Source organism: Centroberyx gerrardi, chromosome 19, assembly GCF_048128805.1.
Source record: "Centroberyx gerrardi isolate f3 chromosome 19, fCenGer3.hap1.cur.20231027, whole genome shotgun sequence".
Classification (NCBI taxonomy): Eukaryota; Metazoa; Chordata; class Actinopteri; order Beryciformes; family Berycidae; genus Centroberyx; species Centroberyx gerrardi.
Genome location: NC_136015.1, coordinates 24,451,531 through 24,473,641, shown reverse-complemented (window position 1 = coordinate 24,473,641; position 22,111 = coordinate 24,451,531). Strand labels below are relative to the sequence as shown.

The following is a 22,111-nucleotide window of genomic DNA, read 5'->3' as shown; positions in this document are numbered from 1 at the left end:
TGCATTGATCTGAATCAAATGTACATATTTATCAGTTCTTTAATTAAAGCAATAAAAGAGCAAAAACATGTATCTACTCGAGACTTTTAAGATACTGGTACTCTGCCAGTATCTTAATAGTTCAATATTGCATGATGAAAGTCTAAACTCTTATCCATACCTCTGCATGAAGTCCATGTAGACAGCGGCTTTTGTTGCTTCAACTTTACTTTTTGTTTTCCGATATCTCTATTGTAGAGAATGCAGTCATCAGTGTATTGATGATTCTATGACTTGTGTATTTTAATCATTAATTTAGATATGAATTTGCAGAATGCTAGTCTCAAATAGCCAGAGTTTATACTTATACTAATCTTTTGATTATTCCATTCTAGTGTAATTCTGGTTATGAATACCCCTAATTTTCATTTAATTGGATCACCATGTCAATCTCATTTTTTTTTTTTTTACATTTTAGACATCTAATTGACGCTCTTATCCAGAGTGACATACAGTGATTGAGCAGGTAGGGGTTCAGTGTCTGTTACACAAATCAAATCCGTCACTTTTCGGCTACAGGACAGTCGCCGTCCAATCAGCCGCTCCGCTCATCTCGTGTCGGGAAAACCTCCGTCACTTTCTACTAGTCCGCTCTGATCTACAACGTGACTCGTGCTCTCCAGCTGAGAGGCAAAACAGAGAATGGGATGCAATGGTTTGTCTGGTAATAGTCCTGTTAAGAGGTTTGGTTACTTGACTTTCTTAATGCTTTCCAATATTTCCAATATGACTTGGAAGCTGAAGCGAACGTCACCTCCAGTGTAATTCTCATAGATTCACATTTTCTTTTACCATGCTCATGCTTTTTCAAAATGTTTCAACCCTGCATGGTTTGACTGTTAATGAAGCAGAGTCTCTTGGTTTTGAATGTAGTGAATTATTCATTGTGTTGGCTGTTTACACCACGGGAATCATCGCTAGCACGGCTAACGAGCTAGCCTTGCCCCTTTCCTCCCTGTGGTGTGACTGACCGACTGTCTGAAGCAGTCCTGTCAGAAGTTGGGCTTGTGCTTCTTGACCTCGACCATGAGGTGGTGCAGGTTGATGAGCTCAGAGCGAACAGCCAGGCTGCGGAAGGTCGGCTGGTTGAGGACCTTGTGGAAGCCATGGTAGTACTGGATCAGCTGGGTCAGGGCGCCCTGACAGGAGGAGGCGGAGTTTAAGTGTCACTTTGGCTTTTTGCATCTCTCTCTCTCTCTCTATCTGTCTCTCTCTCTCCCTCTCACACACAAACATACAGTATCACAATATCAATATCACATATGAATATCCAGGTAGCAACTTTTCCCACAAAATCAGTGTTCTGGACTGAAAACCCCTCCAATAAAAGCCTGAAAATTCAGTTAAGATTCATGCCAGGAAATAAATTCCTTTGAAACTTCCCGGGATCCCAGGAGAAAAAGAGACATGATAAATTAATTATCTCATTAAGAAATGTAAGCAACATAAATATCATTAATAGTAGTAGTAGCAGTAGTAGTAAGAGTATTAGTAGTATTATTAGACAGAATTAGATAACCTGCACACTTCTCTCGCTCGTCATTACCTGTATGATGCTGGTGCCGTTTTTAAAGTTGGTGAAGGACCTCATGACGTCTTGACTCATGCCCTCAACTGACTGTTTCCACGTACTGGAAAACCCACGCACCAACTGGGTGATACGAGCTGGAGCGGGAGAGAGAGAGACAGAGAGAGACAGAGAGAGGGAGAGAGAGAGAGAGAGAGAGAGAGAGAGAGAGAGAGAGAGAGAGAGAGAGAGAGAGAGAGAGAGAGAGAGAGAGAGAGAGAGAGACAGCGAGAGAGAGAGACAGCGAGAGAGAGAGAGAGAGAGAGACAGCGAGAGAGAGAGACAGCGAGAGAGAGAGCTTCAGTTAATCAACCTTAAAACTCTGCTGTGCCAATTGTAACGCAGTAAGACGTCACTGAGTTTCCAATCACGATTGGAAACTGTTTGCTAATGTCTGATGTTGTCTGCTTGTGAACTGACTCCCATGCATTTCCCCCTTCATAAAAGAGAGAGAACATTAGTTGACTGATGGGCGAGGGTGTACAGACACGAAGAGGCAGATGTAAGAAAAGAAAGGATGTAGGAGGCTGAAAAGCGTCACAAAATGAGGCACTAGCAGACAAAAGGGAAACAAAAGTGAGAGGAAGACTGAAACCCAAGTCAAGTCCATGTCATTAATGTCAAGTCTCAAGTCTAAATGTAGAACAGCAAGTCAAGTCAGAACAAATCAAGAGTCCAGTATCAATTTAATATCTTAAAGAAAACTAAATATCTAGGACTTTTCAATGCAATATGGTTTTAATAGGATAAAAACTTGGTAAGAGCATCATGAGTTTGATTTCTATAATCAGTTTCAACTTCAATAAATTCAATCATTCCATACAAATTCAGAAAACAGAATTTAAATTCAGTCGTCCGCTGGAACAAATCTCATCACTTTCAATCTAAGTCATTTACACAAACACAAGATCTCAAGTCAGGACTTTAGAAACCTTTTCAAGTCATCAAAGTACAAGTCAGAGTCAAGTCCCAAGTCACCAGAACCCAAGTCAAGTCTCAAGTAAGTAAAGATGTGACTCGAGTCTAACTCGAGTCCAAGTCATGTGACTTGAGTCCCCACCTCTGTACCAAACCAAAATATTCTGTTCACCTTCATCATTCTTCAGTCGGTCCAGCTGCCCTTTCTCCATCAGCGCCTCGGCCTCCTTCACGAAGGCGATCATCCCTCCGAAGGGCGGAGACAGGATCTCCTCTATAAACTCCTGCAAGAGAAACAGAAAAACAACCAGTTAGGATACTTCAGTTTTGTTAAAATCTGACTCTGCATGCATTTATCACAACACACCACAACTTTGAGTCATTTTTCACTTTCAATTCAACTAGAAATGGGTCCAAAAGAAGCTTTGAGAATACAGAAAATGCAGAGAGAGAAGGAAAGTTAACATTTTTCACGACTTGGGAGGAGGAAGCATTCCCTGCTCTTGTGAAGGGCAATTGTTCTAGTCAAAGACGCTGAGTCAACAAAACTCCCACATGATGCTCTGGAAATTCCCATAGTTCCTCTGTGCTTGTTTACCTGAGTCCTGGCCAGGAGCAGCTGCTGGAAACCCTCCACCTCTTTACTGTCGTCTGCTGCCCTCTCCTGGAGGAGCGAGGGCAAAACAACAGCCACACACACAACCATCAGAGATTTTTACCAAACCAAAATTAGCCAAAAAGTTTTCATTTTCAACAATTAAGATGACTGGAATGGAAGAAATTCTCAGGTAGACATCATGAGACTTTTGACCAAATTTCCCACTTAACATGTTTAGAAGATTAGAGTGAAAGATAATATTATTTAATCTTTATTTTTGTAGCGCTTTTCAAAATAGTTTACAAAGCTTCTTTACAGATAAAAGAACAGCAAAGGAAGGAAATAAAGCAATAGAGAAATAAGAGAATAAACAAAAAGGAGAATAAAAACAATGAGAAAATAAAAGGAGGAGGAGAATTGACCTATTTGTCAGATCTTTTCTTGGAAAACCTCACTCTTATCTAGACTGAGATAGTAATTTCATGTTTGATCATTTGGAAAACTTCTTGTAGTTTAGGTCCGCCACTAAACTACAACTTGATTAACAAAAAAAACCCCACAAAACTAGTTCAATTAAGTCATACAAAACAAAGAAACTCATTCACATGGCCAGTGTGTTAACTAATCGCAGGATGTGGGAGAGTAAGTGTTTGTAGTTTTCCTCTCACCATGAGCACGCTCAGCATCATGTCGTAGTTGTTGATGAGGAAGATGAGCTGGTCTCTCCTGGAGGGAAACTCCGCCGCCATCTTCAGCACAAAGTTTTCCACCTCGACCTGAAGAAGTATCAACATGTTTAATAAAACATCGAGGGCAAGTTGTACACAGCAGAATACTGGAGAGTGCAATACAACACAAGACAACTCTACTCCTATCTTCCAACATTTATATCACCAAACATTTATTACATTAGTACACAACATTTCTGTTTCTTTGGAAATCAATGGTGTCCGGCAAGAAGCTTTCATCAAGCTTCACCACAGTTTACAGCACTTGAGAAAATAATTTTCTACAAATCATATCTGTTGTTTATTAAGCAAAAGTTGAGGCAGGAAGCACTGTGAGTCTTCACATCTTAGCTGTGATTTTTAACACTCCCACAATCCCACTGTGTCCAGAAAGAACTACCCTGTCTACCATATCGACATCTGAGAAAAGAAATCTCCTTTGTTCTTTTTTGATGTGCAATATTGGAAATTAATATCTTATTACAACCCTGATGCACACAACATGCTGCTTTGTTGCTAACTTACTTACTTGCTTTGTAAACTACTTGCTTTGTTACTTAATTACTTACTTTGTTACTTACTTATCTATTGATTTATTTGACCTGTTGTGTAGTTGTTGGCTTTGACTGTGTTTTTCTTACTCTAAGAGATTTACTCTAAAGTGCGTTATGATTCAAATGCATTATTATTATTATCACTACAGTGTGTTTGTTACCTGCAGCTGTCCCAGCAGAGCGTTGGTTCTTTCGTTGGGGAACGTCTGGTTGATGCTGACTATGGCTGAGGAGAACTCTGCGTAACGACGAGTGATCTGAAATAATTACACACACTGAATTCAACGGGAGCCGGAGTGCGGTGTGTGTCGATGCATGTTAGGTATACTTTACAATCAGATGGAATACGGGGTTTGTTTGTGTGTAAAACATACGTAGTGCGGCCGGGTGTCCAGCAATCCTAGTTTCTGAGGATCTGTGTTTCTGATGCTGTGGATGTTCATCTCCAGGATCAGCTCAAACCTCGGCCACAGCAGCTCCAACACCGCCTCCCAGTACCTGACGGACAAACAGGCCAGGTAAAGACAGAAGGAAAGTTTCATCATCATCATCATCATCATCATGTTGTGCTCCTTGAAGATTGCTTGCTAAACAGAGCTTAAGTTTCCTGTTTCCAGATTAAAAAAAGAAACAGACAACAGTGTGATTTTAAACTATTTCTTTCCGATATGATTTCAACCAAGTTTCTCAAAATAGTCATATACAGTGTAAGATCTCATTTCCCATACAATTCCTCCTTGGTGTGGAGCAACCAAGTGGAAAAAGAGTGACTTCTACACTGGCTGCTTCTGTATTGCAGTTTCTCGTGATGTTTGGACACACACTCTCCTACCAACAGGGAACAGAATGGAGATCAGATTTTTAGCTTTATTGTGCTGTTCCTCATACTTTTTAATGAATAATGAGTGTGATCTGGTCTCTTGGTGAGGAGCTGTATATTGCATATTGCTGCTCTTGGGCAAAAAATAAAACCATTTTGGTCTTTTTCTTTTTCTTATGTGTTGAGTTTGTTTTGGGAACTTTGGGGTGCTGAAACCAATTAAAACCCACTGCAAAATTTAAAAAATACATGGATGTCAATGAGAAAATAAGCATTTTTTTCTTCTTTCTTCTCTGGAAAACATTGTTCCCCGACAACGATGATGATGTATTCTTTTCTTTTGAATTACTGAATCAAGTTAATCAATCAGTCAATCAGTCAATGAGTGTGATACTGACTTGTCGAGAGCGGGGATGTTCCTCTTGGCGGTGATGGCTCTGAACCTGAGGATGATGTGGATACACAGGAAGACAGCGATGCTGTCGTAGCAGTCCGACACGTAGGTGGACATGCTCTTCTGCAGGGAGGAGACAGAGAGAGAGAGAGAGAGAGAGAGAGAGAGAGAGAGAGAGAGAGAGGAGAGAGAGAGAGAGAGAGAGAGAGAGAGAGAGAGAGAGAGAGATGAGGCAGAGCACAAAGAGGTGATTTGCTTTGCTTTTCTCTGTTTCATATAATACTTTGAGATTTGCTCTCTACTGGTCAGACAAAGTAAACAATTTTAAGAATCACTTTGGGCTCTCATAACTTGGGATGAGCATTTATCATAATTTTTGTCATTTTATAGACTAAAAAAGGATTAATCAATTAATCGAAAAAATAATCAATTAATTGAAAAAAATAATCAACATCGATGATGAAAATAATCATTAGTTGCAGCCATAGTCGACTGGACACCTCATTTTTTTTTTAATCTCATATCACTAAACAGATGCTTGTGGGAGGTGCTGCTTATGGCTTTTGCTGCTGCTATAAGTGTATTTAAAAAAAATTCAGAAGCATGGCACTCTTTTACTAAAAGTTCATATTTCAAACAATTTTAAAAAGTTTGGTGTCTTGCTTAAGGACAATTAGATGTTGATGGACAACTGGCTGTTGCAGGGATTGAACCTGTAACCTCTCTGTTATGGGACAGTCTGGGTCACTCTGTCTCCCCATGCTGAACTCAAAAATCAAGTTCTCAGCACTGTGGGGAACCTGCAGCAGTCACATCCTTTCCTTTGAAAATAACTGCGTATGCACTGCGATGAGAAGTTCACACACATGACACAGCCCACAGTCTCTTGCAGAGGCTGACAGAGTGAAATGAGAGTGTGCATGTTACCAGGAACATGCTGAGGGTCTTTCCCATGATGCTGTTGAAGAGGTCGAGGGCGGAGTTTCCTGCCACCATGAAGAAGTCAGAGATAAAGAGGTACTCTCTGCAGCCGTTGTCCAGCAGGGCGTAGTGCTGACTGCGAAACAACGTCTCATAGGGATACTGGAGGAGGGAGGGAGGGAAGGGGGGAGGGAAGGAAGGGAGGGTGGGAGGAAAAAAGAGAGAGAGGGAGAGACAGATAGACGGACAGAGATCAGTTTTGTTTTGTTTCGTTTTTCTGACTCCTGAAGGTTTCCTCGAAAACGAAACTGGATGCATCTGACATTAGTGGTTTGTGGCTTGCAGCCAAGCTTGAGGCCGGAGTTACTGACTGAAATACTTTAACATGATCTGAAGTGGACTTACTGCAGACATTATGAAACTCCTAAATTTAGACTATCAGCTGTTCATCAGCTGCATGAACACTCAAACCCACAATACATTTATACTTCAACTTCTATTTATTTCACAAGAAATATGGAAGTGAAAAATAATAACAGGTGTAAACAGTCAGAAATCATTAAGGAGAGAGAGAGAGAGAGAGTAGGATAGTAAGATAGTAAGACTCATTCAAAGTGCTGTTCTTCAATACTTTAAGATATTTTTTCTGGAACATAAGGGGATTGTAAATGTTGCTCTTAGATTAATTTATTGATTAATTCTAAAACCCGTACGCTCCAGGTTTCAGTTAGCCCACACGGCCGAAAGATGTCACTGTGGCTCAGCAGTTCAATGGATTTCTTTGACTGACAAGACCAGAATTCCTGGTGTGATATTTACAGAAACTTTGTCATTCTTTTATTCATTTTGGATAGAGTGAACGCTCTGGTAAATATCTAAGAAAAGTTTGAAAAGTTTGAATTTTGCTATTGAATTATGCAAACTGAGCAGCATAGTATGTGTGTGTGTATGTATGTGTGTGTGTTTCTCAAGGGTGGAAGTAATGAATCACATTTACTCACATTAGTGTAATTGAGTCGCTTTTTGGCGTACTTTTTTGTGTCAGTTTTGCTTTTACTTAAGTATGTTTTGACTGAAGTTCAATTTTAAATCCTATCCATTACAGAGAACAGATTTTGTGTCTCTCCATCAGCAACAGAACAGTCAGTCAGTAAAGAGAAGATAAATTTGACTTTACTTTGTTTGTACACTCTATTTTGCAATTTCCAAATTTTCCAGTTGAAAGAATCTAGTTTGAACTCTGTCCTCTCTCCTTTTAGAATCACATGGAAAATATCACAGCTAACAACATTCTCTTTTCTAAAAAGTAACTCAGTAACTTTTACTCTGAGGGCATTTTAAATGAGACACTCTTTAGTTTTACTTCAGTAGATTTTTACACCAGTGCTTTTACTTCCACTGAAGTCAAATATCAGCAGAGTGACAGTACTTCTACTCGAGTCGGACCGTCTAGTCCTCTCTCTGGTGTCTCACCCTGCTGTCTCCTCTCTGGGCGGTGTGTGGGATGAGGATCGGCCCCTCCAGCTCAGCAGGACTCAGCACCGCCCCCCTCTGGCCCAGAGTGAAGATGGTGTTCCTGCTCTTTAGAGACGGCTTGGAGAAGAAACCTGCTGCAGGGGGTCAAGGAGCATCACAGCTTTTATATTAGACACAAAGAACAAATACAAGACAAATACGGATTCCTGAAAACCCCTTCCCATTCCCTTCCCTGGGGTTGTTTTAGACCTCTCTAGCTTCATACAGGATCCACATTTCATTACACATCTCATAATAATAACAATAATACAAATAGTAGCATAAACCACCATTTTAGACAGTTTTGGTTTTAATTTTATTTTGTGCTACTGGGATTTTGGTATAATAGAGAGGTGCTGATCACTAGAAGTAGACAGGAGAAAACAAGAAAAAGTGTCGCATACTCTAGCTCCATAGAAAATATTATTTTTTTTTTAAGATTATTTTTTTGGCATTTTTGCCTTTATTAGATAGTTCAAAGTTTAGAGAGACAGAAAAGACCGAGAGAGAGGGATGAAATGTGACAAAGGTCCGGGGCTGGACTCGATAATATAGAAAATAACATAGAAAATATTCTTTATTTGAGAAAGATTTTCTATGGAGCTAGAGTGTGCGACAGACTTTTTCTTGTTTTCTACTGGGATACTGGTATACCAAAATATTTGTGATTTTGTTACTTACTCGTTAATTATTCTCAAGGGTCACAGGGTCCGACCAGATTTTTGGTTCATCTATGAATTGTCACGTCAGGTATATCAGAATCAGAAATCAGAATCAGAAATACTTTATTGATCCCCGAGGGGAAATTGGGTAATATAACCTGTATGTGACATCAAAGAGACACACCCGCACATGCATTTGCATCGAAGGGAGACACACCAGCACATCAAAGAGATGCACCTACACACACACACACATGTGCATCAAAAAGACACGTGTGCACACACCCACACACACACACACGCACACTCTGTTCAAAGGATATCTTTCTTGGCCGTGTCCTCTACTCCCATCAGGTCGTCCTTGTCTGCTACTTCCTCATACTGTCGACAGAGACAAGCACAGAAACTTTAGATGTTTTTGATATTGTAATGTATTGTTTTATTGTCTGTAAAGCACTTTGTAGGTCTGCGTTAAAAATGCTAAAGTCCTTTGTTGCTGACATGCGACAAAGGTCTGGGGCTGGACTCAAAAAAATAGAAAATAACAGAAAATATATATCAAAAAATATACATAATTTCGTTTTTTTTTTTTAAAGATTATTTTTTTGAGATTTTTTCCTTGGGAAAGAGAGAGGGGGATCAGTTAAAAAGTAGAACCCGCACACCGAAGTATGATTTAACTCGTTTTAGATCGAAACGTCATCCAATAAAGAGTTAAATCATACTTCAGTGTGCAGGTTTTACTTTTTAACTGATGTTCGACACTTAACCCAGCACCCACTGTCAATGTGCGTATAGTTAATTTTTAGCTGAAAGAGAGAGGGGGGAGATGACATGCGACAAAGGTCCTGGGCCGGATTCGAACCCGGGACGCCTTAGACCGCTGATCCACCAGGACGCCCCAAATCCACATCATTTGACCTTTTACCTCCTTGCTTGTTAATCCACTGACCTGGACTTTCAGCAGCCTGCCGCTGTAAGACTTGAAGTAGCTGTAGTAAATCTTGCTCATGGTGTCCACATACTCGTCCCGAATCTCCTTCGCGACCGACCTCTCGTTTGCCAAGAGGAACTGGTAGAAGAATCTAGAACATGCGGAACAAAGCAGAGTGCGTGAGGTGTTGATTCATTCAGGTTTCTAGGTCATTCAGGATTCTAGGTTTCTCACCTTAAATAGCACAGGAGTTGCATAAGAGCCTGTGGAAGTGCAAGTGCTGCATATATCTTCAGTATACATCATACAGTGAATGGCTGCAGCTTTTTGATTGCTATATACAACTCAAAAACTATCCTTCGTCATACTAGATTGAGTCAGCATTAAAGCATTATGTATTGTATATTGTAAATATAAATGTAACTGTAATCTGTTACGTTACCTAAAAAAATTGTCTATTCTAATTACGGATACTTGTGAAAAATTAGAGGATTATTTCTGGGAATGCATTTAAAATGAAAGCAAGAAACTCAAAAGGCCATTTAAACAGTGGGAGGTGTTCTACATGTTTTTATAAAATGTGGCACAGAAGAAAATTTGTGTTTGTATGCAAAATTTTTCACTTTTTCTTGTCTGTACTGTAAAACTTCCAATAAAGACCAGATCTCAAATAGTGGCCTGATCTCTAATAAAAGCCAATGAGTGTTGTGTGTAGCCGGGTAAAAAAATATGGCAGAATTACCAGAAAGGAGTCTACATTTATACAATATTTATAGCCTAAAATATAATAGAAATGACTAAAATATCACAAAATATTACCAAAAACAGACATTGCATATTGTGTAACACACTGACATGTTTATCTCGTTGCCAATTGTCAAATATGGCAAAGTAATCTGAAAGTAACTGAAAGTAATTGGAATACATTCTTGAGTTTGGGTAATTAGATTACTGATTACAATTTTGCTGAGGTAACTAGTAACTGTAATGGAATACATCTTTAAAGTAACCCGTTTTAAAGAGCATGACTTTGTTTATGTTTTATATCAACAAAATTAAACCCTTACATTCAGTTAGATGATGTACAGTTGACTTTTAATGAGGTAGGAGTTAAACTTTGAACTATTTTTCTCAGTTTCTCTACTCACAGAGTTATTGCTCTTTGGCTTTGTAAGGCGGTACAGTTTAATCTGATTGGACTAATCTGAATCCAGACAGGCAGATGTGCTCACCTGTATTTGAGCAGCGTGTTCTGGGGGATCTGGTAGTTGGTCATGGGCTTCCTGAAGGAGTAGATCTTCTGAAGGATGAACTCTCGGATCTTGGATACCGCCTAGAGGGGGATAACAGTAATACAGTTAAACATAATCAAGGGTTTAATTCCAAAATGATATATATTCATTTGAGGAAGGAAAAAACAATCAATACCTGAACTTTACCCTACAACATCTCTAAAATATATAGAGGAACCAGTCTTGTGTTCATTTTGTCAACCAAGGACTTAAATTACCTATTATCCTTTAAAAAGTACCATCTGCATCACCAATTATTTTGCAAGAATCTGTTATGTTTTTTTCCAAAAGGTGGGTTATCTTTAAATTCAGTTCTTCATGCATAAATCTAAAACTAATTGCTGACTTTTTTTGCAGTTGTCTACATCTCTACCTCTGGCCTCTTTCTCATTTCGGCCACTTGCTGGTGTATAAAACAGATAAAATTGTTCCATGGAATGAGACTTATACAATTTGAATGATTAACATCTGCTAGTGGGAAGTTTACCCACATGATGTTTTCCCCTCTCCCACCTTCTTCCCCGTCTGAGCGTCTCCCTCCCCCTACCTTGATCTTGAGGCGGTCCACGATGTCTTGTATGTCAGAGCAGGCGAGCGTCTCTCTGAAGCTCAGCTCCTTGGCGAAGTTGATCTTGTTGTTGAGTTCGTGGAGCTGCTCCAGGAACTCCTGCTCTGTCACGGGACTGTCCAGGATGGTGCTGGGATGGGAGGGGAGGGGGCGTCAAACACCAACATCCACATCTTCCATTTCTTACTCCAAAGCACATATTCATAGTATTCCCATGATGTCACATGTATTTCCTACCAATATGCCGCTTTACCATACACACAGCTCATTGGCTGTGGCTGTCATTTGATTAATCACCTGTTAATTTATTACAATCACCTGTTATTTTCCCACCAAGATGGCCGTGCAGTGATGGAACAGAATACTATGAATACAGGTTACAAATATAGTGCAGGAATTGGGCTTATAAAAATATATTTAAGCGTACCTGGGTTATTATTGTTTTGTTTTTTTTCATTAGTTTGCAACAGGAATGTTGTTGTTGAATTGTGTAATACAAACACAAATATTATTTTTTAAATTTATTTACATAACTTTTACAATTAGCATTCAGTAAAAATAGCCAAAAAATCTGCGCCCAAAGTTCACTCTCTTTTTTACCCTGCACATAAGCAAAAAGATGAAAACTAAAAAAAATGTCATCTAGATTTTTTATTTCATTTTAGTTTTACAAGTAGTGTTTTGAATTTTACTTCAGTTTACAACAATGTTTTTTAACACCTAATTTTCGTCATAGTTTTAGTTTACGGTAATAACCTTCTTTTTCTCTCCTTATGAAATTAAAGCTCTAACCAACACCATTTGGCTGTGTATCGCCTTTCTGTTTCATATTCTCTCTCATCCTTTTTCACTTTCTTTCTTTCACACGCACAAAAGGGAGCAAACTAACTTGTCTGTCCACTAGCCACAGCCACGCCAAAATTGCGAGCCTTCATGCCAAAATTCACTAAGAACTTTCTGTTTTATCAGCTGACGAGACTTTTCAGAATAGAGTAGGACCTCTAAAGGCTCTACATGGCAGGGTAGAGACTAGTATTTCCTACCAATATGGCACTTTACCATACACACAGCTCATTGGCTGTGGCTGTTATTTGATTTATAATCACCTGCTAATTTATTACAATCACCTGTTATTTTCCCACCAAGATGGCCGTGTGGTGATGGAACAGAATACTATGAATACAGGTTACAAATATAGTGCAGGAATTGGGCACATATGCTTATAAAAATATATTTATGCACACCAGGGTTATTGTAGTTTTGGTTTTTTTCATTAGTTTGCAACAGGAATTTTCTTTTTTAAGTGTATTTACATAACTTTTACAATTAGCATTCAGTAAAAATATCCAAAAAATCTGTGCCCAAAATACACTCTCTTTTTTACCCTGCACATAATCAAAAAGATGAAAAACAAAAAAAGATTCACCTATATATTTAATAAATTTTAGTTTTACAAGTAGACAAGATAATTTTATTTCAGTTTTAGTGTTTTCAAAAAGTCTTGTTTTGAATTTTACTTCAGTTTACAACAATGTTTTTTAACACCTAATTTTCGTCATAGTTTTACTTTACGGTAATAACCTTCTTTTTCTCTCCTTATGAAATTAAAGCTCTAACCAACACCATTTGGCTGTGTATCGCCTTTCTGTTTCATATTCTCTCTCATCCTTTTTCACTTTCTTTCTTTCACACACACAAAAGGGAGCAAACTAACTTGTCTGCCCACTAGCCACAGCCACGCCAAAATTGCGAGCCTTCATGCCAAAATTCACTAAGAACTTTCTGTTTTATCAGCGGACGAGACTTTTCAGAATAAGACGTAAGAGTAAGACCTCTAAAGGCTCTAAATGGCAGGGTAGGGACTAGGCTAGAGAGTAGATTTCCCAACATTTAGCTGGTTGCTGGTGTTATTTTCCCCCAACTTCCAAACACACACACACACACACACACACACACTTACAAAATCCCATTTCCACGCGCCACACACACTTACGAGATCATGGCTCCAGGCACCACCAGTTCGTCCACCAGCTGACTGAGGTGGCTGCGGACGGCCTGCCTGTTCTTCAGCCGGACGTTCATGCTGACAGACTGCTGCTGCAGAGTCTGGATCTCACTGCTGATGGAGGACAGGTCGCTCTGGAAACCACTCAGCATGCCCTCCATACGCTGCAGGATGGACGGAGAAACAACAGAAGAAGAAGAAAGTGGAATCAAGAAAAAATGTCCGCTATATACAAGGAAGCAGGAGGGCGTTTTGTAAAAATGGAATTGTATGTTCCTTGTGTTTTTTGAATTGAATTGTTGGTTTACTGCTTTAGTCAGCGATGTTGAGAGTTACACACTGCTGCACATGGGCATTCATCCTTCTTTTGGCATAACAAGTTAATTTAAAGAGCCTATAAATTTGAGTAAATCATTCTTGGGGGAAACAGCAAGAACCAGACACTCTGAAATCCACAGAAGAAGAAGATAGAACAGTAAAATGAGAAAGAAGAAGGTGGGAGAGCAGACAGAAAGAAAGGAGATAGAAGAAGGAAGGGGGCAAAAGTGCAGATGGAGAAATGGAGAGAGAGAGAGAGAGAGAGAGAGAGAGAGAGAGAGAGAGAGAGAGAGAAAGGAAAAGACAGAGAGAAGGGAGAAAAACAGAGGAAGAAAAAGAGAGATGAAGAGAAAGATATCAAAAGGCGGCAAACATCTAGAGAAAAGCAGAACAGGTTGAAAAGGCGATATCAGTGAGTCTGTGTACCAAACCCTCATTGAAAGTGTTGTCGCTTCTAATATTCATAACACACTGTCTGACATAAGTCTCAGCAATTTTGGGTGATTGCTGACATTCCTTATTTAATGAATTTGATAAGTTGCCCTCTGGGTGGCGCTAGAGAACTGCCCAGAACCACAAAGTAGATATTCAAGAGGTTACTTAATGAATCCTTAATCTGAGTCATGTGACTGGAATATGCACTGGAAGCTCTGTCATGCTGTCCATGTATCTTGCTGTGTTTGATTATACATTAGCTGTATCTTGTCTGTTTTTAATTCTCCCACAGTGAAGCAAAAGTGTCAAATGTCTACAGGTATGGACAGTGAAGTTTATATTCTATTCTGTTCTACTCGACTCTAAATTACGGTGGTCGACGGGTACAAATGCAGTACAAAGGCCCAAAGCAATTGCATTAAGAGAAATGTGCTGTGTGTGTTTCCTGTTAATGCATTTGCGTTGGCATTCTTCTTTTGCAGCATGTTTCCATTGTTGTATTTGCTTTGAATTTTCGTATGTGTTTTTGAATTTGCACAGTTTCTGAAGTTGCAGTGCCTTTCTCTTAATGCAATTGCTTTGGGCCTTTGTAGTGCGTTGGCACCCGTCATCCACCGTACTAAATATCTTCTACTAGATCCCTGTTGAGGCCACTGTCTGATACATAAGTTTTATAGTGGACTCTGGGATCGGGTCTTACCTCCAGTATGGAGTCACAGGCAGTGATCTGGTTGTGCAGCAGAGCGATGTTCTGACTCTCCTTGATATCTGACGCAGGACCGGTCAGGAATTACAACAAGGCAGATTATCTGTGTGGAAATAGCTTTAAACCTAACTGAACTGCAACATCAACTAAAATTTTTTCAAACACCCACGCAAGAATTCTGTTATGTGTGCCATATGGAATAGTTGCATGTGTGTTTGTAACTGTTTACTTTTATAATATTTAACCCTTATTTAACCAGGCAATCCGACTGAGATTAAAAATCAGATTACAATCATATAAAAGAGAGAACAAAGAAAAACAATGGTTAAAAGGTGAGGCAGCAGTACAATGGCAAACCAGCAGGGAATGGGCCAAACCTATTTAAATCTCGCTTTTAGTCTGTCTGAGTGTATTATGGTATCAGGATATTCAAACTGCTCTATTAAGAACATTAAATTCTATAAATGCAGCATGGTGAGGATACAGTCTTTGATGGAGGCCTGTTCGATCCTCTGGAGCTCTGCCTCCACTTGTTTGGAGTACTGCCGGAGGTCGACTCCCTGAAACAAGTTAGGAGGAAAGACTAAGTTGGTAAGATATGTTTAATCGCTAATGTAACATAGTGTCGCTGTCAGGTGAAAACCTTCAAAAAATGACCACAACGTCAACTTTTCAGGAACTAAGAAAAACAGCCTTGTTTTAATGCATTTTTAAGTTTATCCAGTGGATTTTCATTTGGTTTCATAAGCCCAAGAGGTTTCTCAACCCATATAGGAGCAGGTAATCCTTCAACTGAGGTGAAAACATGAAAATCATCAAAACTGGAGCTACATGGTTTTCACAGGACAACAGCGATCATAATAACAAAGTCAAATCCTTTGTTCATCGGTAGGAAAATTGCACAAACTTAGGAAGGGGTGGTGAGCATGTAAATTCTTGTTTTTGCACACACAAACAGATAGCTTTGAAAGGGAATGTGTGTTAAAAAGGCTTCCATCCCTCTCTCAAACCTGTCAAACTTTGCACTACAATATGTTTGGCAACAAGGTGAAACATTTGTGTCATGACAGTCTTACGGTTTTGAGCGCCTCCTTCACTAGGTCATCTTCAAGATTGGCCTGGATGTGAACTGGGGGAGACAAAGTGAAATGACAAATCAAACATTCAACAGAAATACTGGACGTTGGATGCTCTTTCGCAGGTATTAGCTTCTCTTTTATATATGGGGAAAACCTCTTAATATTTTCTCTTTTCTATGGGGAAAACCTAGACTGGGGAACTTTGTTGTTATTCAAAACTCGTAGTTTACTCCACGAAGGAGCTTTGCCGCTGTCCAGCTACAGCTAAAACTCGCAAGGCACTGCCGTAGACTGTAAAAACTAGAGGGCACTGCAAAGACATTATTAAATGTCATAACAGATGATGACAGAACCTTGGAGTAGCTGATGGACACATTATATTCATTCCATTCTGTTCTGCTCCATTGTATTCTTATCACAATATGAGGAATATTAAGGATAACTGGTGTCTTACTGTCCACTTCATCCAAGATAAACTCATCGGTAGTGAGGTCCAGGTCTCCCAGGTTCAGGTTAGGGATGTCTCCTTCACCCTTCTACAATAAGAGAACAACAGGCAATGAACAAGTTCAAGAAAGAAGCAGCTAGATTGAGATAGAAGCTGCAAGACGATTCAAAGGCGAGAGGTTTATATCATCTCCATGTAGTTTGGACAGGGGTGTGAGGAGGGAGGTCTCTGCTGTAAGCCTGTCTCTGTCTCTCTCCTTCCTACTCACACTCACTCACACACACATCTAACTGTATCCACAAATGAGTTCAAGTATTAATCTCTGACTCAAAACACAAACCAAACATGTATCAGCCAAAGAAAGAATAATAACCTCTAAGATCAGTTAGAGCTAACGTTACTCCACTACTGATAATCAGGAAATTGAGCTTCTCGGTGTTTTTGACAGCAGGCTACGCCACTAGCTTCAGGCAGCATGCTAAAACAGGGAAATGAACTCTGTCAAAATACACAACATTTGTCTAAGTGGTCTTTAATTCATGGCAACTACTGTAAATTGACCTAGCTGTCCACAACTAGCCAGCTAAGCCTGCTACAACTACAATTCATTGACGATGCCACTTGACTGGGAATGCTAACAAATGCAAAGCTAAACACACAGAAAGGGAAGGAAACGGTTGAATATTCTGATACGATACGCGTCTGTCACTTCAAAATTAATACACAAATGTTACCTCGTCTTGTAGATAGGCCATAGCGTTTTCTGTGGCGTTAACAGCTGTGTTTACATCGGAGCCAGCCCCGGCGACAGCAACCTCCGCCATCGCTGCCAAACGTCAACGTCAGAAAACTACAAATTGAGAGTCCTGCTCATCGCTCCCTCGAAAGTCAGCGAGAAAGAAAAGTGTCCCTGGTCTTATTAACCGGGTAGAAAATTCAAGTAGTTTTAAATGACGTGAAACCAATAAACGCAAAAAAAAAAAAAACAATCAATCAACTAATCAATCCTTATTTCATGTGCATGTTATAACAGAAATGTGTCTTTGGAGTTACCGTTCTTCAATTTGCCAGTCGGACAGGTTTAGAATGATGGACTGACTTCCGTTCAGAACTCTCAAACTGCGGGAAAAGTGTCGCGAGATCGAAGCAGCTTCCTCTTCGCACGGAACCTACTTCCAAGATGGTGAGGACAAAATCGAGCAACCGGGAATACTTTTAAAATCTACCTTCATCGTGCTCCAATTTTACCCGTTTCTCATATTTAGACCCCTAAGTGAACTCTAGATAGGTTGCTTGGGAGGCTTGGTGTTGAATTGATGGGATATTGGCACAGATGGACGTTTAACTTACAGTTTACTGTCGGCGCTGAGCTGTAGCCCGCGCCGACAAGCCGAGTGTTCATTTGGACAGTACCTACAAGCTAACGCCGGATAACGAAGTGTTCATTTAGTGCTTATCGCTGTTGTCGAAAACTCCCATAGTTTACATATTTGAATGTTTCCAGCCTTTTTATGAGAACTGTAACTCTATAATGCTGTTCATACTAGCCCGCGCTAACAAGCTAGTTGTGCCTCTATGGTGGCTAGGTAGCTCAACTAGCTGGCTTTAGCCTTTTCCATGGCAAGCTTTCCTCATGTTGTGGACCACTGTGTTGGGACGTTTAACGGAAATCAAACCAGTGCTGTAAACATATTGCAAGTGCATTGTAGCCTGAACACACTGCACGACAAAAACACCAGGTTACATTGGTTTGCTATGTAACATAGTGAGCAGCCCAGGTCTGGGTCCTCCATGCCTTGTTGCTCAAGAGAAGCGAACAAGTCAGTGGTCAGACGAACCTAACTATAGCAGCTCTTGTTGACTGTCTAAATTTGAAACTAAAGGTGTTAACCTAAATATTCCTATGTCATATTTCTAGTCTCTGGTCATCCCCGAGAAGTTCCAGCACATTCTTCGTGTTCTGAACACGAACATCGATGGTAGGAGGAAGATTGCCTTCGCCATCACTGCCATCAAGGTGAGCTCATCTCTGAAAACACCCAGTGCTTGATCTAATGCCCTGACTTAACAGATGTAACCCAGTGCTTTGTATCCTTGATGATGCAAAGGCTGCTGTTTGAGTAGCTAATGGTTATCTGTCTAATTCCCAGTGTGTTGGTACAAATTCATTTTTGCAACGTATCAAATGGTATTCTCACTACTTTACACTTAAGGATGCATGAGAACACCTGTTTCTGACTCTGTTGACCGAAGTTACATTCTGTCTTGCAAGTGAAATGTTCGTCCTAATGTTCCCCTGCTTGGATGTGTGTACGTGTACAATGACACTAACGTCTCTGTTCATCTCGTCCCAGGGTGTTGGCAGACGTTACGCCCATGTCGTCCTGAGGAAGGCCGACATCGACCTCAACAAGAGAGCTGGAGAGCTGACTGAGGAGGAGGTGAGGAGAGCCATGGAGCTGTAGATGGAAAACACACAGCCAAGTGAATTGAAATCTCTTTACAGACTGCAATCTGTATTGAAGTTGTGAAATTGGGAGAGAATTCCATGAATTGTAGAAGAATGTTACAGTACATGGACACCTACAGTCGCCCGCTTCATACTACACCTAAGGGTGCTCCTGACAGACAAGGGTCTTTGACTTGCTCATCTGGAGCTGGGTAGAAAACGGAATATTTAACATTTTCAAGCTATAAGAAAAGTTACACAAATATTAAGTATTGTTAGGGTTAGTCAAGGGAAAGATGTATTCTTTTCTATATGACAAGTTTTTTCCTCCATCACTTGACATTCCTCGGTGCTATGAAAGCTGTCTGATTTAGTGATGAGATTATAGTCACTAGTTTGTGAAAAGTGCTTGATAAAGTCAAAGATGTCAGCGGGTCTCAGCGTTGCATTGGGATCCTGTATTTTGAGCACATTCTCATGAGTTTCCTCTGTATTCTCAGGTTGAGAGGGTGGTGACTATCATGCAGAATCCTCGCCAGTACAAAATCCCCGACTGGTTCCTCAACAGACAGAAGGACGTCAAGGATGGCAAATACAGCCAGGTAGGTGATGCAGCTGGGAGGGATGCTTAGAACTACAGAGGCTTTGTTTTTTTTGTTTTTTTATTCAGTTAACGCCCAGTAAATGTGCTTACAAGTTGCCACCATTGGTCACAGTTGCACATGTTTATATATTTATGATAAAGCACCTGACTTGCCAGGTGGAGCAGAATAACAGCTCAGATGATTGACGTTGAATTGCACACGCCTTTTCTTCACGGCTGTGTTTGGCATTAACGATGTTTTAGTTGGTTATGTGTCAGTCCAACACCTATTGATGTTGGACACTCCTGAGTTTCAGCTGTTTGTGGTGTTTTTGGATTGTCTTGCTGCAACATGTTGTGTTTTTACCAGCTTAACAATGCTTCTTATTTAGATGCAGGATTGTTGACATAAAGCAACATGTTTGGGCAGTGTTTGAACACACTACAGTGATCTCCTGCAGCATAGTTATAGATATTGTATAAAATAAATTCAAGGCAAGCGAGTTCATAAACAAGAAAGCACAATACAGCAAGCAATATACATTCATAGACATAAAGACAAGAAAGAAACAAGATCAAATATGATGTAAAAAAAAAAAGTCAGTTTGAAGCATCTAAAATATGCTGTCAATTGTTTTTTGCTTCTGTAGCAGTGTAACTGCCATGCTGTATTTGAAGAGCTACACAAGACGGCTTTTGTTATCCTTTTCTTGAATGTTATTAAATGTCAGGTGCAATGTCTCATGTCTGTCTCTTGTTTTAGGTCCTTGCCAACGGTCTGGACAACAAGCTGAGAGAGGATCTGGAGAGGCTGAAGAAGATCAGGGCTCATCGCGGTCTCAGGCACTTCTGGGGGTAAGAGAGCTGATCCACTGACTGAAGGAGTTTATTCAGGATAGAAACAACCTGGTAGAAGGAGATGCGAGTCTTTCCTCTGCTCACGCACAGAGTCTAGCCATTAAATGGCGCGACACATGTCTGTGTTTCCTGCTCTTTACCTGGGGCTCCACCATTAATCGTGTATAAGCATAAATCTCTAATTTAGCATCCATAATTAATAGTTGAAGAATACTGGCATTTCAGCAATAATACAAATTTGGTTTCACTTAATGCCAGCTATAATAAGTCAAGATGTTGATATAAGATGCAAAGAGTGGGAAAATTATGCCTCAAACTGTCATTAATTGGTCACAGATCTTTAAAAATAATTATCCTAGCGATAATCATGCAGCCTTTCCTTCTTCCATGGAGTGTGTAACTTTTTGTTTACCTCTGGGGATCTGTGTGGCTTTGCAGTACAGCTGTTCAGTCTTCCATAAGCATGAGGCTGAATAGTAAAACTGCACACTTCAGGGTAAATGGAGGATAAGATGCGCAGAGAGAGAGCCTGTCCAGAGAAAACTTGAATTGAATGTTGTATCAGTCAGTTACTGGGGAAAGACTGAAGCAGTTTGTTTTGGAGTTGGAGGCGCTGATGATGCGCTGTATACAGGCTTGTATTAAGTTTACTAGAAATAACGCTGATTGACGCAGAAGACCAACATGACTTGAGAATAAAACTGGTCTCTGATTAACTTCCTTGTATGAATCACTTAATGAATGCAAGACCTGTCATCATGTTGGAGAAATGCCCAGTAATTTCCGAGTAGTAACAGTTGGTACATTGTATGCAAATTTGACACTTCCAACCCAATTAAGGCTTTGAAGCAGAAATGGGTTAAAAGTAGCTTAATAAAATCCGCTCACAACATTTATTTCTTAATTGTGAAGGGCAGATAAGCCATTTGACTGCATGTAAAAAAAATTGGAGTCCTGCTTCTAACTGTCCTTCCTCTGTTCCCTCTCTCCTCCAGTCTGCGTGTGCGCGGTCAGCATACCAAGACCACCGGACGTCGTGGTCGCACTGTCGGTGTGTCCAAGAAGAAGTAAAATGTCCCTGCTCCCCTTTTTGTGTCAATAAAACGCCACAGTTCACAAAACCCGCCGGTCTCGGTTTGGTGTTTTTAGATTTTGATTTTGGAGTCAGTATTGAGGAATTGGTTGGGAGTCTGCAGCTCTGTGTGGGTTACTCATCTTGGTTCCCCTGTGTGTTATTATACATTCCTGTTCACACTAATGTGGTGGGGGCTTGTTAAATGTGTTGTGTGATTGCAAATTAGGTCAGGATGATTTAAGAGTCTGGGTTGAATGCTGTCACAGTATTCAGGTGCAGACTTCACTGCACAGACTAATCATTTCCCCCCATAGACTGAGTGACAGATTGAATTCTTCGTCCCTGAACAAAAACTGCTTCAAATGAAGTTTGGATGTACTGAACAGTTTTAAGGGTCGACCTGACCATGGTGGCAGTTGGGGCCGGGCAATATATTGTATAATATCGGTATCATGATACGTGACTAGATGTAGTCTGGGATTTTGTTTATCATAATGTTGTGAAATAACTGAAATTTCTGAACTTATCAGCCTGTTCTGGCTGAGTAAAATGAACAATGATTTACCTGCTCACCATATCCACAGTACTTATTACTGACTACACATTACTGATTACTAATTTTCATGTGTGTATATCATGAATGCA

General features: G+C 40.1%; 2 protein-coding genes across 2 annotated transcripts; one reads left to right on the top strand and one right to left on the bottom strand.

The window, feature by feature from the left end:
* Nucleotides 1-46: 46 nt before the first annotated feature.
* On the bottom strand, nucleotides 47-17,375 carry vps52 (VPS52 subunit of GARP complex). Its single transcript, XM_078290319.1, is given in 20 exon segments — nucleotides 47-1,178; nucleotides 1,586-1,704; nucleotides 2,697-2,808; nucleotides 3,123-3,188; nucleotides 3,791-3,898; nucleotides 4,566-4,661; nucleotides 4,779-4,902; nucleotides 5,623-5,741; nucleotides 6,546-6,701; nucleotides 8,013-8,149; nucleotides 9,022-9,097; nucleotides 9,669-9,801; nucleotides 10,883-10,983; nucleotides 11,490-11,640; nucleotides 13,504-13,679; nucleotides 14,969-15,036; nucleotides 15,459-15,534; nucleotides 16,051-16,103; nucleotides 16,508-16,589; nucleotides 17,236-17,375. Coding segments are annotated over 20 exon segments (2,190 nt in total). The 5' UTR covers nucleotides 17,326-17,375; the 3' UTR covers nucleotides 47-1,031.
* Nucleotides 17,376-17,617: 242 nt separating this feature from the next.
* On the top strand, nucleotides 17,618-21,514 carry rps18 (ribosomal protein S18). The gene is made up of 6 exons (XM_071908084.2): nucleotides 17,618-17,684; nucleotides 18,420-18,518; nucleotides 18,856-18,942; nucleotides 19,451-19,552; nucleotides 20,297-20,388; nucleotides 21,387-21,514. Exons 1-6 carry the CDS (start codon nucleotides 17,682-17,684, stop codon nucleotides 21,460-21,462), a joined length of 459 nt encoding a protein of 152 aa, XP_071764185.1. The 5' UTR covers nucleotides 17,618-17,681; the 3' UTR covers nucleotides 21,463-21,514.
* Nucleotides 21,515-22,111: the final 597 nt, after the last annotated feature.

Bases quoted from the DNA above. Each gene is read 5' to 3' on its own strand.
- rps18 (XM_071908084.2), top strand. The intron at 18,519-18,855 runs GTGAGCTCATCT...ATCTCGTCCCAG, and splicing joins TCGCCATCACTGCCATCAAG to GGTGTTGGCAGACGTTACGC. The intron at 20,389-21,386 runs GTAAGAGAGCTG...TCTCTCCTCCAG, and splicing joins GGTCTCAGGCACTTCTGGGG to TCTGCGTGTGCGCGGTCAGC.